The following is a 22,094-nucleotide window of genomic DNA, read 5'->3' as shown; positions in this document are numbered from 1 at the left end:
TGATGTTGTCCTCTCTTCTACTGGCACTGTTGTGTCATCCTACTTGTTGTGGCTGTCATGGTAGATGTTTGGGTCATTGCTGTTTTATTCCTGACTTCCTCCTGCTATCTCTTCCTCTTGCGTGGAGGCCGAGGACGGTCCAGGCCCAGCTCTGTGTACAGGAACGCTAGCGTGAGGGCTTCCTGCGTCAGGGAGAAAAGATAGAGGTCACATTAGTCAGTCTGTACCCATCAACTCAACAAAACTAATGTGAGCATTCACAACGTGAGGAAGGGATTGGGCTAAATTAATAATGCAAAACTCCAGGGTGCAGCTCAGATTCGGCAGATGGTGTGGTCACAAGTAATTTAAGTGCTAAATAGGATACAAAGTCCATTCACCTCCGTTGTATTTCAGTGTCTCCAAACCTTGGAGAATAAAATGAAGACTTCTATCCACATGGCTAGATCCCTCAAGGATAAGACACAAGATTTTATGTGTGATTTGGGTAAATGGATTGAGATGTATACGAGAAACAGAAGATTGGATTCACACCCAAACTGTGCAGGTATAAATATTTCTAGTGTGTCTACAGGTCCTTAAAAAGTCTTAAATTCAATTTTATAAATAGTCTTAAATGTGATTTTGTGAGGTATTTATTGCCACAAACATTTGATCTCATTCCATTTATCCATCTTAATTTGTTTTTGTCTAAGTGAGTCAAACTCTTCTGGATAAAAGTCCACATTTCTCATGTTAGAAATCTCTAAAAGTACCACTGAAGCTAATCCACGTTTTTGACTTAATACATTAAACACACCTTTGCACAGGACCTTTATACTTACCTGTAATGCCTGAAGAAGAAAATATTTATCTATCCAAAAACTGAGCTTAAATGAGGTTAAAAATTACTTTTAACAGGATTAAATTTAAGTGTCTGGTACCTGTGGACACTCTGATTTGGCAGTGGGGATTTAAAACTAATAGTCTTTACAACATTGTCATTTTTCAGCATGGATGTGCATTTTAAGTGGATTTAAGAGCAAAAGTATTAATTGAGAGAAAATGAATCTAACACAGCTGCTTGTGTCTGATTTACCTTATCTGTAGTTGCATTTGGAAGCACACATTTAAAAAGCTAGACTTTAAAAACCTGTTTAAGACAGGAGAGAGCATTACCTCCTCCAGCATCAGCTCAAAGTCTTCAGGTCCGAGGTGATTTGCTCCAGGTTGGATGTTCAGAACTACGTTTGGTGCTGTTTCACGTTCTAGAAGAAACAGGAAGAGAGAAGTCAAAGGCCGAGCGGCGAAGAAGATCTCTAACGTTTAAAACTTCCTCTCAGGCATTTCTCTTATCTTACTGTATGCCCCCTTCTCCCTCTGTCCAGTTGCCCCAAATCTTCTCTCTCTCTCTCTCCTCTGACTCTGTCTTTACTCTCCTTTCATTCATTCGTGCTCCCATCTGATATTGCCCTCCCTCTTCTCAAACCCCACCATATCACCCCCCCCTCCCTCCCCGTCTCTGTGGCACAGGCTGTTTCACAAGTGCGGTCTTGACCTTGACAGCTCCCAGTCTGTGGCGTCTAATCTCTTGCTCTGATACACTATCTCTTTACCATGCTAATGGGCCTGCCCACCCGCCTGCATGTGTCTATGCCATCAGCACTTTATCAAAGACTCCGGAGAACAGAGGGAGACAGATTAGGGAGACGTATACACACATACACAGACACTTAAGCTGCCGGCTGTATGTGTGTATGAACAACAGAAAAGTGAGACAGGGGGGGAAAGAGAGAGATAATGTGTGCATCTGAAACAAGAAGAGTGAAGGTAGAGAGAGAGAGAGAGAGGGGTGTAAAGAGGAGTACCACCAATGTGGGGAAGGCAGATTATAAGTGAGAGGGAGAAAGAGCCTGTCGAGGGGGAAATGAGAGCAATTAGCTGACACACACACACACACGCTATACTACAAGGTGACCTATGCTATACTTTGGTCATGAACTTCAAACGCTGTTCGCAGTTTCCCCAGACAGACAGCCATACGTCTGCTGCAGCGGATTGCACACTGACACTACTATTGGGAGCCGACCCTGAACTATTAAAACCTCTGATGATGCAGAAATTACACCTAAAACGATGTGGAAACAACACACACAGCACAGGCAACTGTACAGTAGCATGCATGGCTGCACACATATGCATCCAAGTGATCAACAAGTGACGAAGCTGCTGTGACAGCATGCGTGCAACACACCTGACTTTGGCTTCGTGGTGAAGTGTGTATGAATGGCGTTGCTTAGCTGCTCGGCGTATTTGAGGACACCTGCCAGAGGAACCCTGGCGTCATCGTTGTAGGCCGTCAGCAGAATTGATGGGTAGCGCTGGCTCACACAGTCGCAAACGCACACACAAACAGAGATGGTTAACCCACAGTAGTTTACATTACAGTGCTTGGCTAAAGGTATTAATCATTAGGGCTGTAACAACACCGATCTGGATCGATCTATCAATTCAGTGATCAACAATCCATTATCATTGATGCAAATTAAAAAAAATCTTGTCATCTCTATCATCATCTATACGATACGCCATAATTTAGACGTTCCCATGGCACGTCTGTGTCACTATTTCTGTCCAAACACACGTCCCTTTGAAACATTCAAACGAGGATATTTACTGATATTGTCTCAGATGGATCACAGGCCCCTGAACTGAAGCGAAATCGTATGGGGCAGATTTTGTGATGTCAGCAAACATCATATCGTCCAAGGAATCAATGTGATATCATATCATGGTAAAACTTGTGATTTTCACTGCTATTTATCAATATTACTTGTCTTCTGTTTCCCCATAATCAACATTTATGAGGCTTTTCCTACATTTTCAGTACAGATTAGCACAGTGGCTCTCAACCTTTTGCGTGTCAAGCTCCCTTAAATTGATACCAATTAGGTCACAGACCCCCATTTGATAAGATTTCTCTTCAGAGACCTCCAATCTGAGGAGATTTTTTTGTTTGAGATACGATTAAGACCTGAATTGGATCATTTTCAACTACAGCTGAGGAGATAACTGTGATGATAGTGAAACCTATGTTCAGCATAGTCACTCTTACGATGCTTACTAACACCAAATGGCTTCTATAGTGAATTAAATAGTGAAAATAATAATTTTCTGGACGAAAATGCGTCCATTTAACTGTCTGGTCGCTACCAGAACAGGCCAATTTACATTGCAAACAAAAATCAAGTATGAAACTACATGGCAGCACATGAATCAAATTGACTCTTATAGTAAAACCTTAAATCACAGTATTGATGCCTAAAAAAATCTTGTGCCAAAATGCATTTCTAAAGCCAGTGCACAACAAACTGCAGCTGCATCTTCTTCCTCTTCCTTTCCTCTCCATACCTGAGGGGTAATGTTGTGAAGGGGACAGTAGGAGGAGATGGTGAGTCTGTGTTCTGGGTTCCCGACTGGGTCCCCCCATTCTTCCCTGTCCTCCAACGTCAGAGGCAGGCTGGGATTCTCCATAGTTCCCAACACATCCAGGAAAGGAGCCTGAGCACAGAAAAAGAGATGGCATTGGATGTGTTTGTGTGTGTGTAAACTGTGCTGTAACAAGAAGGGAGACTGTCCTTCAGTCCATATTTAACCCTCACATATTGGCAAGCGCCTGCTCTGTTAAAGTGCCCTTGAGGAATACACAGAGTTCTTTATATTCTTACATAGAGTAACAGTAAAGCTACACACTCCAAGCACACAAACACACACATCTCCTGTGATTTAACATCTTACCTGCAGCGTGACAGCCCGCATCATGTGTAGGTGTGTGTTGCACAGCGCTCCTACTGGCACAGCCCCGGCACTGCAGGCTGTGAGGGCGGTGAGTAAAGGAGAGGAGACTCCTGAGGAGAAAAGGTGATGGAGGCAGGCTCTGAGGTCCTCCACTCCTCTCTGCTTCCCCTCCACTCGAGCTTGTCTTTGCCAGGACAGACCCCGCTCTCCTCCACCTCTAGAAGTTTGAATTTCAGACTTAATTATCCCTAACAGACATTTTCCAGCAATTTCCTGCTGCACAACATCAGTACATGAACAATTATATAAAGCATCTGATCACCAAATACCCTGCCGAACCAATCAGGTTAGTTTATAGGTTGCTGGAAAGGTGAGACGTTACCTGATGTGGCAGTAGGCCAGAGCCCAGCCCTGCTCCAGCAGCAGCCTTTTCTCTGGACTGAAATCCATGTTGAGGTCTCTGCCGTAAGCTCCGTAGACATGGACCAGTAGTGGCGTCTGTTTCAAACCCTCCACAGCTGATGTATGGAACAGCGTCACTGGCACCGAGGTACCATCCTACAGACGTGAGGCAGGATTATTAAATGATCTTCTTTGTGCCTGTATGCAGATGCATGAGTGTGCATATGTCTTATATGTCAAGTGTTCTCACTTGGCTGATGGCCTCTAAGTGCGTGGTGGTATAATTGCACTGCGTCTCTGGGGAGGACCCATCTTCGGTGCTGGATAAAAGTAGTCCATCCTCCAGGTATAGACAGTGGGGCACCGGGAAGTGGACTGGAGATGAAATCAAGAACTCTAGCACACTGCGCTGGTCTGCCATGCCTGGTTTCTTGGTTTGGATGGCACAGGCCCAGGAGGGGAGCTGTGGAGGGTAGAAATAAAAGAGTATAAGAGATTAATACATAAAAGCAAGATATGTATATGTGCAGATGTGACCAAGTGTGTATTTCAGGTATTGTGTACAGCTGTATGTTTCTGTGTGAAATATGTACTGGCTCCTCTGGGACATTAAAGACCATCTATCTCAAACTACAAAGCAATTTATTGGAAAAACAAGACCAAGAGGGAGCAAAATGGTGAAGATGCAAGTTACATGACTAATCGTGGGCGTGCCAGCAAGGACAGAAGAAAGATATGCACAGACAGAAATAGTAATTCAGAGTTTTCGGTCACACTGACCTGCACAGTGTATGCCTCCTGTGGATGTGTCAGTGGGACCACGATCAGGACGAGTTCACTGGCCGGTGTTCTCGCAACCAACACACAGTGATCTCCAACCACGTCCATGTCTTTGATTGCAGTGCCAGGACCAGGGGTAAATACAGGCACCCAGGAGACCATGGAAGGCTCTGAGAGAGGAGCCTGCACCACCTAGTTTTCCATTTTGATTTTAAAATTAAAACATAAAATATTTATCAGCATGTTTTTCTCCTTGCAAATGTAATTCTCTGAGTTATCACAGCAGAATCATGCTCATAGAGATCAAGTACTTACACTCTTTCTGTGTATGCAACCCATAAACAGTGTGTATCTGTAGGTGTATATTGTACAAACTCTACCTGATACTCTTGTCCAGGCCCTGTATTAGCCAGTATAATCAGATACTGTCTCCAGTGCTCCACATGGTACAGAAGGTCCAGCTGGCGTGGCTGAACCAGTACAGGCTCTAAATGGGAGGTTGCTCTATCAATCAGCAGCACCTCTGAACTGCTCCTGCTGCTGCAGTTGATGCTCAGTATCTGTCGGTCTCTGGAAAGGGCAACCTCCACAAACACACTGGGGAGATGTCGGTGGATCAATTATAGATGATGCGGGAGCTGAAACTGCCAACATGTGACACTGCTTACACTTACTCAGGATGTGTTTCCTCATACACAGACGTGATCCTGCTGCCAGTGGAGGTCAGGTCCAGACGAAACACTCGGCTGCAGCGAAGGCCCTCCAGGGTCGTGTAAAACAGGACCTGGTCTGTTGCCCACTCTTCACCAAAGCAGACACGAACATAGACAAAAAATATCCTTTTAATTTCGCCAGGGTTTTATGGCCTCAAGTGCAAAGTATTTAAAACGTACCAAAGCTTAAGACTTTGTCCAGTGTGAGTACGACGTGTGGAGGATCCAGATGAGGGAAAGTTTCAAGCCTCACAACCACACACCTGGATAGTTACAGGACAATCATTTATTTATTCATTCAGTAACTGTGACAGTTTTGGCGATGAAAGAAAAAAACACACTGCTGTCAAATGTTTTGTTTGTGTAATTCACCTCGGCTCCTCTCTGTGTGCAGCTTTAAGTGTGGCAGCGAGATGCTTCTCGTGTGGGGACAGACGTATTCTCTGGACAGTCCACTGACACCTCAGCTTCCTCTCTTCATTATCAAGTCCTGTCCTCTCTTCCTGTTGAGAGACTTGTCCCAGATTTAGCACCTGCTCTGGCTCCGGCTCACCTACAAACGGTGAGAGAAACTGAGCCATTCACAAAAGTGGGAAGGACATTATTTCTAATAAAGACCCAGATGTGGGAATTGGGTAAAAAAGAAAAATGTGCTGCAATACATTTTCTCCTGTTTGTCTCCTGTCCTTGTTTGACCGTTTCTCTCGTAAATGTGAATGAACTCAGTGACATCACAGATCTCAGTTTCCAAGTTTCAAGCTTTAAAAGCTGTTAACAGTCGAGCTACACTCATGTTTTCAGCTTACTCTGTCTCTGGTCCATTCTGTAGATGCCATCACCTTCAATGAAATACACATGGTGACGTCCACACACCTGTAGAAAGAGAGATAACAGTGAATTGTAAAATATTATTTTGAATTTCACAAATGCCTAAAGTTAGCTGCATGAATGTAAACCCATATCAGAAGACAGGCCTTACCACTGAGTAATCAGGCGTGTTGGAGAATCTGCGGTACGTTGCCTTCAGTCGTCTTTTGAAATATTTCTGCAAGTCCTTGTAGCGTTCAAGTCCAGAGCTGACATGATCAGCTGATGAGTTTTGAGTGTCCTGAAATCAAACAACTTTATAATTCATGGAAATACTTTCAATTCAATTCAATAAGCTTTACTGGCATTACATTTCTTATGTGTTGCCAAAGCAGAATTACGATTTAAGACAGAGAAAATCAATCGACAACAATACATTATTACAAAATCATAGACATAAACAGAGTGTGATCTGTGATGAGATGAACTATTATGTTAAATGTTGGTTGTCTCTCAGGCTGTGACATGCACTGACATCTCGCTGCATCTTTGGTGCTGACACTATTTCCTCCAAGCAGATGTTGCATTTTAGTCTGAACAGAGAGTGAATCAAAATCTTGGAGATTACATTTCATTTTTGTAAAGAACTTTGTCCTGGTGTAGCAGGGAATGTTGCTCTGTCTCCACCTGTCTCTGAGGACGGAGCTGACACAGCCTGTCTTCTATCTCCAGGTCTACCAGTCTCTATGTCCCGGCTGTGATCACTGAGTCTGTACATTGTCAGTATCTTTCTCAGTTTCTGACCCATCACTGCAGTCAGATAGTTTGCCATCACGTACTGTCTGTTTAGGGCCAAATAGCATTAAAGTTTGCTTTGGGTTTTTGTGGTAGATGTCCAATAGTTTATGTAGTTTTCTTTTTCTTTAGCAATAATCTGTGACTGGAACCATCTTCTTCTTTTTTTCGTCTGTTCCCTTTAGGGGTTGCCACAGCGAATCATCTGCCTCCATCTAAGCCTATCCTCTGCATCCTCTTCTCTCACACCAACTGACTTCATGTCCTCTTTCACTACATCCATAAATCTCCTCTTTGGTCTTCCTCTAGGCCTCTCGCCTGGCAGTTCCCACCTCAGCATCCTTCTACCGATACTATGACTGAAACCGTGAGCTTGGTAATTGCAAAGGCCATTGCTGTTCAAATCAGTATTCTTGTAGCCTGTGCAAGAGTCACTGGGACAACACAGATAGATAGATAGATAGATAGATAGGTAACTTTATTGTCTCAGTGGAAATTTGTCTTTGGCTAATTTGAACTGAAGAAGCTTCTTGGATGAAAGGTGAAAGGTCTTCAAGAAACGCAAATCCAGTTGCCTACGCTAGTGGTTTCTTAAAGTGTAAGCTCATACAGTTTAATATGGGAGTAAGTGATGGGAGGCCTGTTTGTGTTAAACATGTTATTGTAAGATAACCAGAGTACTTAAATTCACCACAATGATTGCAAGAGTCCTAAATTGTTCCCTGATGACATTAGGTTTGGAGAAGAGGATTGGAAAAGTGATTATTTAGTAGGGTGGTGTCATGACATACTTTCAGTTCAACAAACTGCCTTGATAATTTGCTCTTTTCAAATTATTCATAGGCTTTATTTGTATCTTTGGAAATGATTATTGTAAAAAGATGAAGACTCTGTGAATTAATTATCCTGTCCAGGAGCCTTTGTGTCCATTTCCTGTGGCTAATTTCCGTGTCAGTGCGGTGAGCCACATCCAAACAGGCTCAGTTTCAGCCCTCTGCCCTGATCTGCGGCTCCGTTTTGTCAGCCTGGTGAAAAGACACCAGTTTTGAATAATGGATGACTTGACGTTACCGACGAGATAGCTTTAACAGTCGGTAACCTCACACCGAGCCTGAGGTGAGTAAAAACAGCATCTTTACCGTTAACTGAACACCCTTACCGACGTGTAACAGCGGTGGACGGACAGGGAGAGCAATGTTATCCGTTTGCACACGGCGAGCTCCCAAAGTCGTAACCGAGCTGGTGTAAGGAGACGAGCAGATGAAGACAGCAGAGAGGAGAGGACGGCCATTACGGAGATTAATCAGCTAAATTAACACGCGACAGCAGCGATAACGTGGATTTAAGTAGCTAACTGCCACTGCCTCGTGAGTTAATATCGGTCAACACGACAATAAACGCTGTATTTAAAGCTGAAATATTCATAATGTCGTTAATTAAATCAAGCATCCTTCCGTTGACAGCAGCACGTGCATTATTTCCTAAACAAAGCCCGCTGTTGATGACGTAGCAAGGATGCCAGACTAGAATAATCGACTTCCGATACACGCGGCTCGCAGTGTGTAACTGACAATAGGGCATGATTGTCTCGATAATCCATTGCTATGCCTTGAATGCCAAAAGTGTACGGAAGTAGCATGTACCCATTGTGGGTGTAACAGGTGATCACAATCAAGCATATCTGCGAGTATAGCTGCGTTGGTGGAGTTTACAGAAAAAATAAAGCCTTATTTTTGTATATCCACGTTTCTACCGGTAACTGTGACAGCCCTACAGCTATTTAACTTGTTTACAGATCGATTTGCGCCCACATCTTCGAGGATAAAATGGAGAAGCACTCAACCGGTGGAGGAGACAAGACCGAGCCGGCTTCGCCTTTGAGGAAAACTAGTCATCAAGACACCTGCGCAGCTAACTCCCACAGCTCCCGGGAGGACACCTGTGCTACTACTGATGTCGCCAGGGCTAGGTGGACTCTGCTGAGACAGGTATTTATGTCCTCAGAAGAAAGCACAAACCTCCTGTGGTTGTAGACTATTTTTACAAGCGTATTTATAAAAATATGTCGAGTGTTTAACATAAAATGCGTGTTGCAGTTTGTACATTTGTTAGAATATGTGTCTCTCATAACTGTGGAGTAATACGGTTAACAGGGGCATATTGTAGCAGCCCTGCCATGTTTCCTCCCTAATGTTGGCCACAAAGCTATTGTTTACTAAACTTTGAGACACATTTGCACTATGGAAATCACACATTATATATTCCTAGGTAAAGCTTTATAAAAATGGAGGGATATGGTTTATGTGATATACCTATTGGAGCCTGGTACACCAGTCTTGGTTCATCAGTACTCTGTTCTGCTTTCACATGCAGCTTAACCTGAACATTTACTTTCTGTAATTGTATCAATGAGTAGCTTTATAACAGTATATTCCAGATTTTTGTCACCAGTGAGAATGTGTTTTTCTCCTCCGGCTGCACAATATGATTAGCTTTGCAAGTACTAAAGCTGTGAACACACAGGAGCAGCAGCTGTGAAAGTGAGGCTTTTACTTTTCCCATAGATGGGCATGATACAGAGGTTACACTCAGCTCCCTGCAGTGGGACCATCCTGCAGTCTGCATTTCTGCCTCCTGGTGCAGTAATGACCTCTGTGTATGGGCTCCACCAGAATAGACAGATACTGTAGATAGAAGTTATGTCATGTTATGGGTGCTGTTTTTACCATTTAAGGATGAAAAGATGCAAATTCATTCTGTACATTAATTGCGTCTAATCGTTCAGGGCAGTTTTTACTCTGTTTACAACCACACTGACTTAAAGTATTTAACTTTGGGAAAATTCAACTCAACTCAGGAAAACATGACGTTGTTATTGAAATTTTGTTTACCCAAAGGACCTATGAAACATGACTGATTCATTCTGCAAATGCTGACACTTAACAACAGGGATACTCGGGCCAAATCTGGCCCCCGATAGGGTGCTGGGTGGCCACCTAACCATTTTTCTTATTAATAAACCAAAAAAAGAAAATTCACACTGGGATTTTTTTTTTGTTTTTTTGATATATGTTGCCATTAAAAGCATCAAAATAGAGCTTGTTCATCAAATCAAGTGCCGTGGGAGGATCCCCCAGATCCCAAAAAGAGGTCCAGGCTAAGCCCCGAATGTCCTCATATCCTATAGAAACACCTCTGCATACCCCTGACCTTTGCAGGGCTGCTGCGTCTGGCCCCTGGCCTTGTCATTTTGCAAAATTTTCCCCCAGGCCAATGCTTTACAGCTTATGAGATTTACCCGTTAAGGAATGTGCTCTTATGTGGAAATCCATGACCTCTCCTTTATTTCCACCCCTATCTCTCACAGGTGTTGCGTCAGAAGCAGATGGATGCTCCAGAGGTCAAACAGGTGTCTGTTCGCAGGTTCGCAACGTTTGACCTTTTCAGCAGGAAAAGGCATCTGACACAAGACCCCAGTGATACCTCTGATGACCAGTGGGTGGAGTACAGAAGTGTCTACTTTCCTGAGTACAGTGCCTTTCTCAGGTATACAAACATGGAAGGCAAATAAGGCTCAAGTTTCATCCTGGCACAGTTAAAGCACAGTGACAGTGCACCACACAAGAGGCTGTCTCACTCATGATTCCACAGCACGTCAGACTAGTTGGGTAAAAGTCAGCGTTGAAAAAGTTTATTGATATAACATTTTATCATTTTTATTTTCAAAATTCAGACATGTTATTCCTATGGCTTTAGGCAGTCCAAAGATATTAGCAAACCTGTAAAACACTCTCTTATATAAACAAGCTGAAGTGCCTAAAGTCAAATTTTTAAAGTTTGGAGCTGCTCCATGGACAATGAATGGGGAAAGATGTTGTAGATGACACTGTGAGCACCCAGGGGGATGCTCTGAGTATATGGGCACATTTGGTGTTTCAGAGCTGATGACATTATAATAGGATAAAGCTCATTTGGGCATAAAATAGAGAACAAACATACTGTGGGTCCACAAAATCGGTCTCCCATTCATCGTCTATGGAGCAGCTCCAGACTTTATACCCTATGACATCACAAGTTTGAGACTTCTCTGGTTTCTGGGTTTTAAGAGAGAGCAGCTCATGTTCACAAAATGTGATTCAACTTTCCTAGACCATAAAAATAACATCTTGAAATTTCTAGTGTGAAATAAAGCATGAGTCATGACATCACCTAAAACTATCTAGAGTCTATGGTTTGCTGTGAATCTAGAACAAATCGTGCACATCATGTCGTTAGTGCACGTCCATTAAAACTGGTTGATATATAGTTATTGAAATGATGTTGAATTAATGGTTATGTGTCTTTGATGTCTAAAAAGTGTTATTTTTTTCAGGGACAGTTGCCACAAAAGTATTTAAGAGGCCATAAAAAAACGTGCTTTTAACTTGAAACCAAAGATAGTTATTGATTTGCAGAGATTTATTTTAATAGATGTTTAAATGTAACAAATGTTTTATGAGCCAAACACTTCATATAACTATGTAAATAAATCCTTGCTCAGGTTTTGATACTTTTTCCTTGAAACAATGCCGTTAGTTTAAAATAGTAATTAGGATTCTCTGTCTTGTGTCACCGTGTAAGAAAAAAAACATTATTTTATTCACCCAGACTGCTGTGTAATGCTCCATATGTTTGTGTCACTCAGGGATGACCTGGGGCCTATCAGAGTTAATGAAGTGCTCAACAGTTTCGACAACACCGGTAATGTCTGTAAGTACACACTTTATCTTTACTACTTGGAGGCATTGTATTTGTAATGTGTTTGTATATGTGTATGTTCATATATACAATGTGAATATGTTCACAGAGTGTAGTTTTACCTGTGCTACTCCCTGGCTTTTATCCCATCCCACACACACACACACACACACTACAGCATCTTTGGGTCAGCGTCATGCTGTGTGCTGCTAGTGTTTGATTGATGGTTTAATGCTGATGGTTTGATTCCATCTCTGTGAATGGGAGTACGTCTCTTGTGTGGCTTCTACAGTGATTTATCATGTACTCATTCCTCCCAACTACCTTCAAATGTCCTTCAGAGGGAAAGTGGGGTGCAGTCTTCTTATTGCTTCAGTCGACAGTGATGAGTGGTTTGGGAGAAAGGAAAGAGCATGACTCAAACAGGGGTTTGCACATGCTCTATGATATGGAGTGGAATAGCATCACCTGAAACACAAGAGCCTTGATTTCACCTTCAGTCTGTCAAGTTGCTGTGAGACATTTATCTCAGCTGAGTTTACTTCAGTTTGAGTTTAGTTCAGTGTTACTCTGCTTATGTCTTTAAATAATGTCAATGCTGTCAGAGATGTTTCAACCAGACATGCAGGAGTGCAGTTTACATGAGTGGATGCACACACAATCTATGAATTGTGGATTAATCCAGCCACGAGGGATTCTCAATGAGATTACAGACAATTATACTGTGTATTTCTTGCATCACTGATATATTTTGGTTAATTTTTGACTTGTATACGATGCAGCACAACTTTATTGTCCAACTTAGGGGGAATTTTTGTTTGACTACACCTCGGCAGTTTTAAATACTGTGACATTACGACAAGAATAATTAAAAACAACAACAACAGTTGTTAACAAGTGCTAAAGGTCCAGTGTGTAGGCTTTAGGGGGATTCAGCAACATCTAGTGGTGAGGATTGCACATTGCAACCAGAGTGAAACTTCTCCTAGTGAGAATTCCTTCAGTGTTTATTATTTTTACTGTGAACAGAATTATCCGCAGAGGTCTCTTCCTCTCCAAAACAAAGGGAACAGGTGATTAAAAATGGCTAAAAACACTGAATAAAGCAGTGTCACGTTACAAATCAGTGTTTCTCCTACACTGCTAGCTCAGCACCTGCTAATGTGTGCTCATCTTTTTTCTGATCCAGATGATAATGAGGTTTTTATGTGAGCTGAATTATCTGCAGAGGTCTCTTCCTCTTCAAAACAAACGGCATCAGTGATTTAAACCATTAGTAAACACTGAATAAAACACTTTCATGTTAAAAATCAGTGTTTCTCCAAGGCTGTTTGGCATGTCAGAGACAGGCTGCTAGCCTAGCATCAGCTAATGTTTGCTCAGCTTTTTTCTCTGATAATTTAAAATCCAGACTTTTTTACTGCAGAGGTCTCTTCCTCTCCAGAACACTGGACCCAGTAATTTAAACCTTTAAAAACAATGAATAAAGCGGTTTCACTTAAACAAAAATCAGTGTTTTTCTGACTCTCATCATGGAGTTGGTCACACAAATGACCCTATTTAGAGCCAGTGTGTGGCTTGTCTGTTCTGGGCTACTGTAGAAACATGGTGGTGCAACATGGCAGTCTCTTGAGGATCCGTCCCTATGTAGATATGAATGGCTCATTCTAAGGTTACGAAAACACAACAGTTTTATTTTTAGGAAATTCTACACTAAAAAAAAAAACATCCTTGTATTTTATTCAGTTTCCCCCTAAATCCCACACACTGGACCTTTAATACAATGATGAAACAGACCTGCTCCACTGATAGTACACTGAGATGTGACCCCTTTCAAGTCATCATGTACCTCTTCCTGTGCAGGTCCACCTTCACAGGCATGTGGCGGGTTATGACAAAGGTCATGGGTTAGTGTTAACCAGCCAGATGGCTCCAAATCAGTCAGGGTCAGAGGTGAAGGTCATGGCTAGGGGCTACTTCACTGCACACTGGATCAGACCATATAAGTCATGACAGAGCTCAGAGCTGCTTCATTCCAACCTGCTACAATGGATAATCCCTTTTCTCTACAAGGGGACAATAGGATCAATACTTTTTTCTTTGTAGAGGTCATCATGTTTTTGCCTTGTGGCACTCCAGCAGCTTTACTTGTGCTCTTTGTTTGTACATTCCCTCTGTTCTTCTTTCTCTTCCTCCTGTCGTATCTGTAAAGTTGTAACAGGTCTAAATATCTTCCCCCTTGTTCCTCCTCCCCCACACCAGACATCCACACACTGCTCCCAATGTACCCCCTCACTCCTCCCTCTCAATCTACCCATTTCTCCTCTTTCTTCCTCCCCCCTCCATCCCTCTCTCCTCTCTGCTGGAGTCGTGCTTGGCCAGATGGGTAACTGAGTTCCTGACTTGGCCAGTGGATTAGCACAGCCGGAGATGAGAGCATAGAGGTGGGGAGAGGGGGAAAAGGGGGCGAAGGGGAGATGGTGGGTGGGCATGCCAGAGGTGGTGTGTGTGCGTGTGTGGATATATGTGTATGTGTGTGTGTGTAAGGAGTGGAGAGCCACTAGCAACGGGACCTCGTTCCTCAAACAATGAGCCAGCCATCTCCCTCCTGTTCTCCATCCCATGTTTGGGACTAGTAATGCGTGAGATCAATTAGGATTGGTTGAGAGGAGGCTCTGAAAGGCCCAGAGGTGACCCTGTCAGAGCTCTGGGGTATATTTTTGGGGATGGGAGAGAAACCCCTCTAAATACACACACACACACACACACACACACACACACACACACACACACACACACACACGTATGTATGTGTACTCCTCACAAAGATATACACTTGTGCATTTACGCTTGCAAAAATCCACACAGTCCTGCTAATGAACACATTTTCACTTGGCCCACCGTCACACCCTCTCCACCTTTCCTGCTATCTTGATAATCCCCCACCCCTGAGGTGTGGACAAGCCCAAATCCTAGGGGTCCTTGTCCTCCTGAATAGCAGGCTAAAAAGCCTGGCCGGATTAGCCCACTGCCTCCAAAATGTGTGGACTCAGCTTAAAATTGCTACCCCCTCTCAGCATGAGCCCCTCTCCCGGCCATTGTGTTTGTCCCACCACTGTGCACGTATGTGAACAATATGTTGTTTCTTAAGGTGACGATAAGCTGGAGTCAATGGTTTCATTTCAGGAGCAGAGGAGCAGGCAAAGAGGCTCAATGAAGATGTTTTAGGAAATGGAGTGTAATTTTAGAGATGACATCATGCTGTATCAGTAGAAGAAGACTGAAACTATATACCATTACGAGTAATTAGGATATTAGGGCAGTTCTGCACAGAGCTCATAAAAGATTCAATCCTGAATGAAACCTTTTATATGGGTTGACATTTAATGGTGTGTTGGTGTAATCTGCAGCTGTTGTTTGTATGTTTATATTTATATCTGTCTGTACTGTGACACAGGGCACTTGGATGAAGACAGTTAATTGGGCACAGTTGAGTAGGAATAAAAGTAAAATGGTAAAATTGACTGAACCAAACAAAGGCTGTAATGACTTTGCTAATAAATTATACTCGGTCTAATCAGGTTGGATCATGTTTCGTTTTACAACCTTAGGTCTCAGGTCTGTGTCAGTATGTCTCAATATCAACTAGGACTAGGTAGTAATCAATATTATATCAATATTGTGATATGAGGCTGTATATCAGCTCAGATTTTGGATATTGTTTTGTTGTAAATGTTGTCTTTTCCTGGTTTTAAAGGCTGCATTACTGTAAAGTGATGTACATTCCTGAAGCTATCAGACTGCACTAGCTGTTGTATTATTTGCCTTTATACACTTAGTTATTTTATTTACATTACTGATGAATATTATTGTGGAAATATTTTGTGAAAACACCAATCGTCAACCGCACAATTAGGGCTCAAATCAATATCACGGTATTATTTTGGGGGGATGCGGTGATGGTATGATATCGCGGTATCATCTTCTCTCTCTTTTTTTACACCTTAAATAAAACAATTTAAAAAGCCATACAAGTCTAGGATGGAAATTATTTATCGTCAGAAGTAAGCTAGTACTATAAGTACTATTATTGTGTATAAAATGTTATATAGTATGTATAAATGTTAGAGGGAAGAGGGAGGGCCGGCGGCTCCCGGGCCCCCTTCTCCTGCGGGCCTGGGTTTGGGGCGGTCGGCCAGGCCAACTCCATCACGTAGCGAGGGAGGTGCGTGAGGCAGGCAGGCTGGCCGGCCGGCCGCCGGGCCCCGTTCTGCCGCCTAGCCGCATGTACTGCGGTATGACGGTAACCACAAAAGCAGTACCGCGGCTCATGTTTACTGCGGTAAGTTACCGTCACCGCGAATACCGCCCAGCCCCACTCACAGTGTTGTCACAATATCAAGGTATGTAGTAAAAATCGTGATATTTGATTTTAATCCATATTACCCGACCTTAATATTGACTCTGATCGCATCAGTTTTATTAAATCAGTAGTCTGTGTAGAAATATATATGCTATTGAGTGAAACATTTTTGGGGACTTTGATTCACAGATATTGAATTGTTTTGAAAACATTGTCATTCTGTCTATCGCCTCGTTGGCTACAGAATGTTTGGTTTCCTGCAGGAGCTTAAAATGTGACCTTCAGTTCTATCTATAGATGAGTCTGTAAAGCATTCAAACAAGTTATTTTTTGGAGTTAGTTGCCATAACTTTCTATTTTGTCTTTGGACATTATTATTATTGTTTATTGATTGTGATGCTGCTCCTGGTGTTGGTGTTGTCTCTGTGTTAAAGTCTGTCTGACCCCATTTTGGCTCTAACCCTCCTCCGGTCCATTTGTTCAGATCTGACTGTGCTTTGGTCCCCTTTGGATCTGGTCTCTTTAAAAAAAAAAAGTATTCATGTTGGGTTGTTCGTGTTATCTACGGGAGTGTTTATGGATTGGGTCCAACATTTTGGACCGTGAAGACCTCTACCTGGTGGTACTCAGGTGTTTTATAGATGCATCAGACAGGTGACTTTGGTGATATAGATACTCACCTGCGTCTCACACTCCAAACACAAAGCACCCCCTCTGGTGGTCATTCACAAGCCATTGAACCGCAGTTACATTTGTAACTTGTTATATATTGTCAGTGGATAATTGGGCCTGTTTCAGACTGGTCTTGATCACCCTGAACTATTTGAACTCTGAACTTCCGACCCTCCTGGTTCTTTGGCTGACAGCGGGGGCTTGTAATTGTAAGAGAGCTTTGTACAGCCGTTGTTTGGGGTTTTAGGGGTGCTTGTTTCCTGCTAGGGATCAGGATTTTAGGACACAATACAGGCCCTTGGGGTTGGGTGACTAAGAATGCATCAGAGGAGGTGTGTGTGTGTGTGTGTGTGTGTGTGTGTGTGTGTGTGTGTGTGCGCGTGCGTGTGCGCGTGCGTGCATGCGTGCTGGAGAGGGTTTAGGTAGAGCTTGTTGACATTGCAGGGCTTTTGGTAAGAGGGCTTGTTGGGCTGTGGGGTTACTTGTTGGGTTCATGTTGCAGACCGAGGTCACAGTGACAGACTGGTGCGCCCGAACACACAAACAGGAATAAATTAGTGTTGGGAATCCTCCACTGGAGGCCACAGATCCAGCTAAGCTCACACTCATTTGGAGCAATACTTTCCCTGTTCCTTCATTAGTGTGTGTGTGCGTCTTTGTGTGTGTAATCAGGAGCCAAGCATCTTAATGAAGCCTAATAGAGCCTTCTTCACTCCAGCTGTCATTGTGTGAATGGCTGCTGGCCTTTCAGCCTCTCTGTCATCCCTATTATCTCCCACAGACTTCACCTATCACCAGCAAAATACTATAAGCCCTGAATGTTTGAGTGTGGTGAGAAAGAGCAGTGTGGAGGTGGACTCTGTGTTTATTATGGCACATATGGAAGCCAAGAAGTGACGTACGTATTTTAATTTTAACAACCACTAAATAGTTAATATTGAAATTTAAGCACTAGTGTTTTACTTTGAAAACCATGAATTTATTTGTTCTGAATTCACCTCTTTGAAAATTAAATGCCTTGATTTGTTATTTCAGAAGCTGAATTTGAATATATTTTTTGTCAATGTTCACAAGTTCAGGTCCAAAAATTAAAGTTTCTGAATTTCAAAAAATAGATTCAGGTTGCTCAAATTTTAATTGGTCAAATTCAGATCCAAAAAGTCTTTTTTGAAAGATTTGGCATTTCGCCTCTTTATGTGATAGTACAGGTGGAGAGTGACAGGAAATTTGGAGATAGAAGGAAATGACACGCAGCAAAGGACAATGGGTAGGAATCGAACCCGTGCTGCTGCGGTAAAGACACAGCCTTTGTACATGTGGCGTCCGCTCTACCAAGCAAGCCAGTGGGCACCATCAGATCCAAAAATTAAAGTAAAAAAAATCTTTTTTTTTTTTTTTTACATTTCTGAAACTTGAATTGTTGGATCTGAATTCGAACGCTGAAAAAAGAAAATCCAAATTCAGCTTTTAAAATTGCAAAACCAGACAATTTATACTCGAATTTCAAACGTGAATTCAGAACAAATACATTCATTAAAGTAAAATATTTAAATGCTATAAATTCAGTGGTGTTTGAATTTCACTATCAAGTATTCAGGATTGTTATAACTAAAATACTTATGTATGCTTCCATAGCTGTGGGGTAGGGCTGCAAATAACGATAGTTTTCAGTGTTGATTGATTTTTAAGTTATTTTCTCGATTAATTGAACAGTTATTTGGTCCAACATGTTAAACAATGGTGAAAATTGTTAATCAGTGTTTCCCAAAGCCCCAGATAACATCTTCAAGTGTTTTGTTTCATCTACAACCCAAAGATATTCAGTTTACTGTCATAGAGGAGGAAAGAAGACTTTTTTTGTCTTAAAAATGACTTAAACCGATTAGTCAATTATTAAATTAGTTGGTGATTAGCTTAATAGTTGACAACTAGTCGATAAATGGTTGCAGCTTTTGTGTGGTTTGTGACAGGAGGATGATGGTTAAGAGGAGAGAGGATAAGTCAGTCACTGCTGTACATGGCAGCCTTGCTGTCTAGTCACTTCCTGTTGCAGTGTTGGACAGGAGTGTGTGTTTTCTGTATCCAGTGGATCTGTCACAGTCATGTATGCGTGTTTAATGTGTTGCACTAGTGTCTCAGTGTTTTGTGTGTGTGTGTGTGCATGCACATATAAGCGTGTGTGTGTGTGTGTGTGTGTGTGTGTGTGTGTGTGTGTGTGTGTTGTAATAGGTGCCCCCCGTAGCCTCCCCTTGTGCCAAGCCTTTAGCGGAGCCCTGTTTGCATAATTATGCTAATTCATTGTGCCATAGTGCTAATTAGACCTTGTTAGACAATAGAGCTAGACTGGGAGCTGGCAGGCATACACACACATACACAGACACACGCTCGCTCAGACTGTTGTGTCAATGACAAGGTTTGTGGTCCCCCTCTGCGCTGTTTATAACGTGCTCTCTATAGAAATGGTTCTCGACTGGTGTGCTCTGGACTGAGCTCAGGTGTCTCTTACGATTTTGATTTAAGCTAATGGAACAAAAATCAATGTGAAGCAAGAATACGACACAAACATCCTCACAATCTGATAAAATTGGTCCGTGCCTGCATTGTCGTTCTCTTTCATCCCTCAGAGCTGTTGTTAATTTCTCCTTTGTCAGCAGTTTGTTATATTTTTCTCAACTCCGCTTATGTTATCGTTAAACACTGTGATGGTAACCAGTAATACACACCTTAGTTTACTGTCAGCTGACCATGTGATTGTGAAATCCATCAATGCTTAAAGAAAAGACGAGAGGTTAATTTGCACTATTTATTGACACATACATGTTTTGAAATACTGATTGTCGGACAGAAAGAACTTATGTTTAACTTAACTGATCCAAGTATCTTGTGATGTCAGTGGTATCACAGTGTTTTTGAACGTTAAGAAACTCTGCCGCAGTGAATTAATAACTCCAACTGGGCTTTACAATTTTTTCCTCAACACATTTTCCACTTGCATGCTTCAGGAGAGATTAAATAGATGGCGTACGTTGTTGGAAATGAGCTAAACTACCCACAGTTTGTGTTTAAGGACAAAAACCATGATTGGTTTTACTCTGAAGCTTTCAGCCACTGTTGTTTAACATCCTGTGGTGTGATAGGAAGTAATGAGCTCTGAATTATGTTCAGCATCAATACTTTTTAAGCTGCACTGCACAGTTTTTTATTATAAGACAGGGTATGTTCACAGGGTTCACAGGGTTCCCAAAGATCCTTAAAAAGACTTAAAAGGCATTGAGTTATTTAATCTGAAAATAAGGCTTTAATTGATATTAAACATCTTAAATCCATCTTTCATAAGTCTTAAAAATACTAAGACATGGGAAGTATGAATGTGTTCTTTTGTGACCTTCCATAACCTCACAATAATAGGTGAAATCTTTTTTTTATCTATTTATTTTGTAATAATTTACTACTCTTAACTCGTCCCCGAGACAACCCCCCCCCCCCCCCCCCCCCCAAAAGAAATCATGTTTTATTTCACAATAAACATTTGGACAAAATTGTCCCTAACCATAAGTAATTGATGTTGGTTTATTTTATTTTTTTATTTTAATTTTTTTAACTTAAATTTTGGTCAATGTGAAATCGGAGTTGTCTCAAATTTTATTCTAACTGGCATTAAAAAAGTCTTTAAAAGTCTTAAATCTAATTTGCCCTGAGCTGTAGGAATGCTGATGTACCATAAAGTGGTAAACAGGGTCAATAAATGTGGCTAGCCACGCAGCCTATACTATCACAGTTACACTGTTTCCACAACCTGTTGAAATAAATTTGAATAATTGTTTGGTTTTGAATATTTTTTTTAATTTGGACATTTAGTTATTGGAAAGAAAATGATCTTCGACTGTTGTTGAAGAGCATTTTTAGCCATTGTCACCATAATTGTGTCTAAATCAGTATTTTAACCACTAAACACAAAAAGACAGTCACAGTAAATGTATCTGGCTCTTAAAGTGTGTGTGCACATGTGCGTACAGTGTGTGTGTCACTTTGTGGTGTAGGAGTGGGGGTTGGAGGTAGTGTAAGCAAGACTTGAGTGGCTTGAGGGCACATTGAAAGAGTTGCCGGTTGACTTAATTGAAAGTAATTGATTTTCGCTTCCTTGTCTCCTCCATTCATCCGCTCACTGGAGGAAACAGAAACAGGGACTTGCCTGAAGTACTGCTGGGTGTTGGAAGCTTCTTGACACTCGAGAAGTAAACAGTCGCCACACTATATGTGAACACAACTCAGAGCTAACGTGCAGATGCAGTCGGTTAAGTGCTTGCACACACGTGCACGTGCACATTCCCTGCAGTAAACCACCATAGTGACTTGTAGCACAATAGGGATTGAAGGTGAGCTGTTGGGTGTCACTTTGCTCTGGGAGTCCTCTCCCATTATAGCCAGCAGTTGATTATGTGAATTTGTGCATGACTGAGAATTAGTGTGAGTGTGTGTGTCCAGATGCGTGTGCACGTGTGCACTATTACCAGTAAGCGGTGGGGATTAAGTTCAGGAAATGAGTAGAGCGTTAAAGGGTGCTTCCCTGCCCAGTGCTCCTGCATTGTCACCACTGCTAATACTCAGCTAATTACAAGGACATACTTTAACAGCAAGCTCAGCCCGTAACCCTCACGTCTCTCCACTCCGCTCCCTCCCTTTCTTAGGTTACCCCCTCACCCTAGAATTAGGGGATGAAATGAAAGACAGAAAGAAAAAAGAAAGAGTAATAACAGGTCTCTCCCCTCCCTAAAAGCTCACCCTCCCTCTGGACGGATACAATTATTGGATTTTTCTCCATTTAAGTCACCCAGCCCCTATGTGCCCCTCCTGGCAATGTCCCCTATGGTGCCTAAGCTCAGCATACACTGGCCCCTCTAACCGTGTAACACAGACACACACACCGGAAGAAGGAGAGCTGTGTGATGATTTATGTGTTATAGCTTTCTTTTTTCCACTTTAAAAAGAAATCCATTTATGTTTAAATTACTGTACTTTGAGCTAAACATCACATTCAGAACACGAGC

The 22,094-nt window shown here is 42.1% G+C and overlaps 2 protein-coding genes across 3 annotated transcripts in view; one reads left to right on the top strand and one right to left on the bottom strand.

Annotated features, from left to right (window-relative positions):
* Positions 1–45: 45 nt before the first annotated feature.
* Positions 46–8,748, bottom strand: prepl (prolyl endopeptidase like). The gene is made up of 15 exons (XM_050071639.1): positions 8,434–8,748; positions 6,652–6,780; positions 6,479–6,545; positions 6,045–6,225; positions 5,853–5,935; positions 5,634–5,760; positions 5,340–5,556; positions 4,960–5,151; positions 4,430–4,642; positions 4,160–4,335; positions 3,778–3,994; positions 3,391–3,540; positions 2,234–2,360; positions 1,159–1,247; positions 46–182 (listed from the first exon to the last, which is right to left on the bottom strand). Exons 1-15 carry the CDS (start codon positions 8,563–8,565, stop codon positions 105–107), a joined length of 2,178 nt encoding a protein of 725 aa, XP_049927596.1. The 5' UTR covers positions 8,566–8,748; the 3' UTR covers positions 46–104.
* Positions 7,230–22,094, top strand: part of camkmt (calmodulin-lysine N-methyltransferase) — a 152,562-nt gene continuing 137,697 nt past the window's right edge. Inside the window, exons 1-4 of one of the 2 annotated variants that reach the window (XM_050071644.1) lie at positions 7,230–8,390; positions 9,070–9,262; positions 10,642–10,820; positions 11,959–12,023. In XM_050071644.1, coding sequence (XP_049927601.1) covers positions 9,101–9,262; positions 10,642–10,820; positions 11,959–12,023 — 406 coding nt within the window. In that variant the 5' untranslated portion in view covers positions 7,230–8,390; positions 9,070–9,100. Of the gene's footprint in view, positions 8,391–8,906; positions 9,263–10,641; positions 10,821–11,958; positions 12,024–22,094 lie in introns of those variants that run through there. The other variant, XM_050071643.1, reaches the window with a different exon arrangement.

Source organism: Epinephelus moara, chromosome 19 (genome assembly GCF_006386435.1).
Source record: "Epinephelus moara isolate mb chromosome 19, YSFRI_EMoa_1.0, whole genome shotgun sequence".
Taxonomy (NCBI): Eukaryota; Metazoa; Chordata; class Actinopteri; order Perciformes; family Serranidae; genus Epinephelus; species Epinephelus moara.
Note: the sequence above shows the minus strand (reverse complement) of the source record. Positions and strands in the feature narration are given on the sequence as shown.

Coding starts and splice junctions, on each gene's coding strand:
- prepl (XM_050071639.1), bottom strand. CDS start 8,565: ATGGCCGTCCTCTCCTCTCTGCTGTCTTCATCTGCTCGTCTCCTTACA. Junction 5,761..5,852: donor GGACAAAGTCTTAAGCTTTG/GTACGTTTTAAA, acceptor GCTTTGGTGAAG/AGTGGGCAACAGACCAGGTC. Junction 5,557..5,633: donor TATGAGGAAACACATCCTGA/GTAAGTGTAAGC, acceptor ACATCTCCCCAG/TGTGTTTGTGGAGGTTGCCC.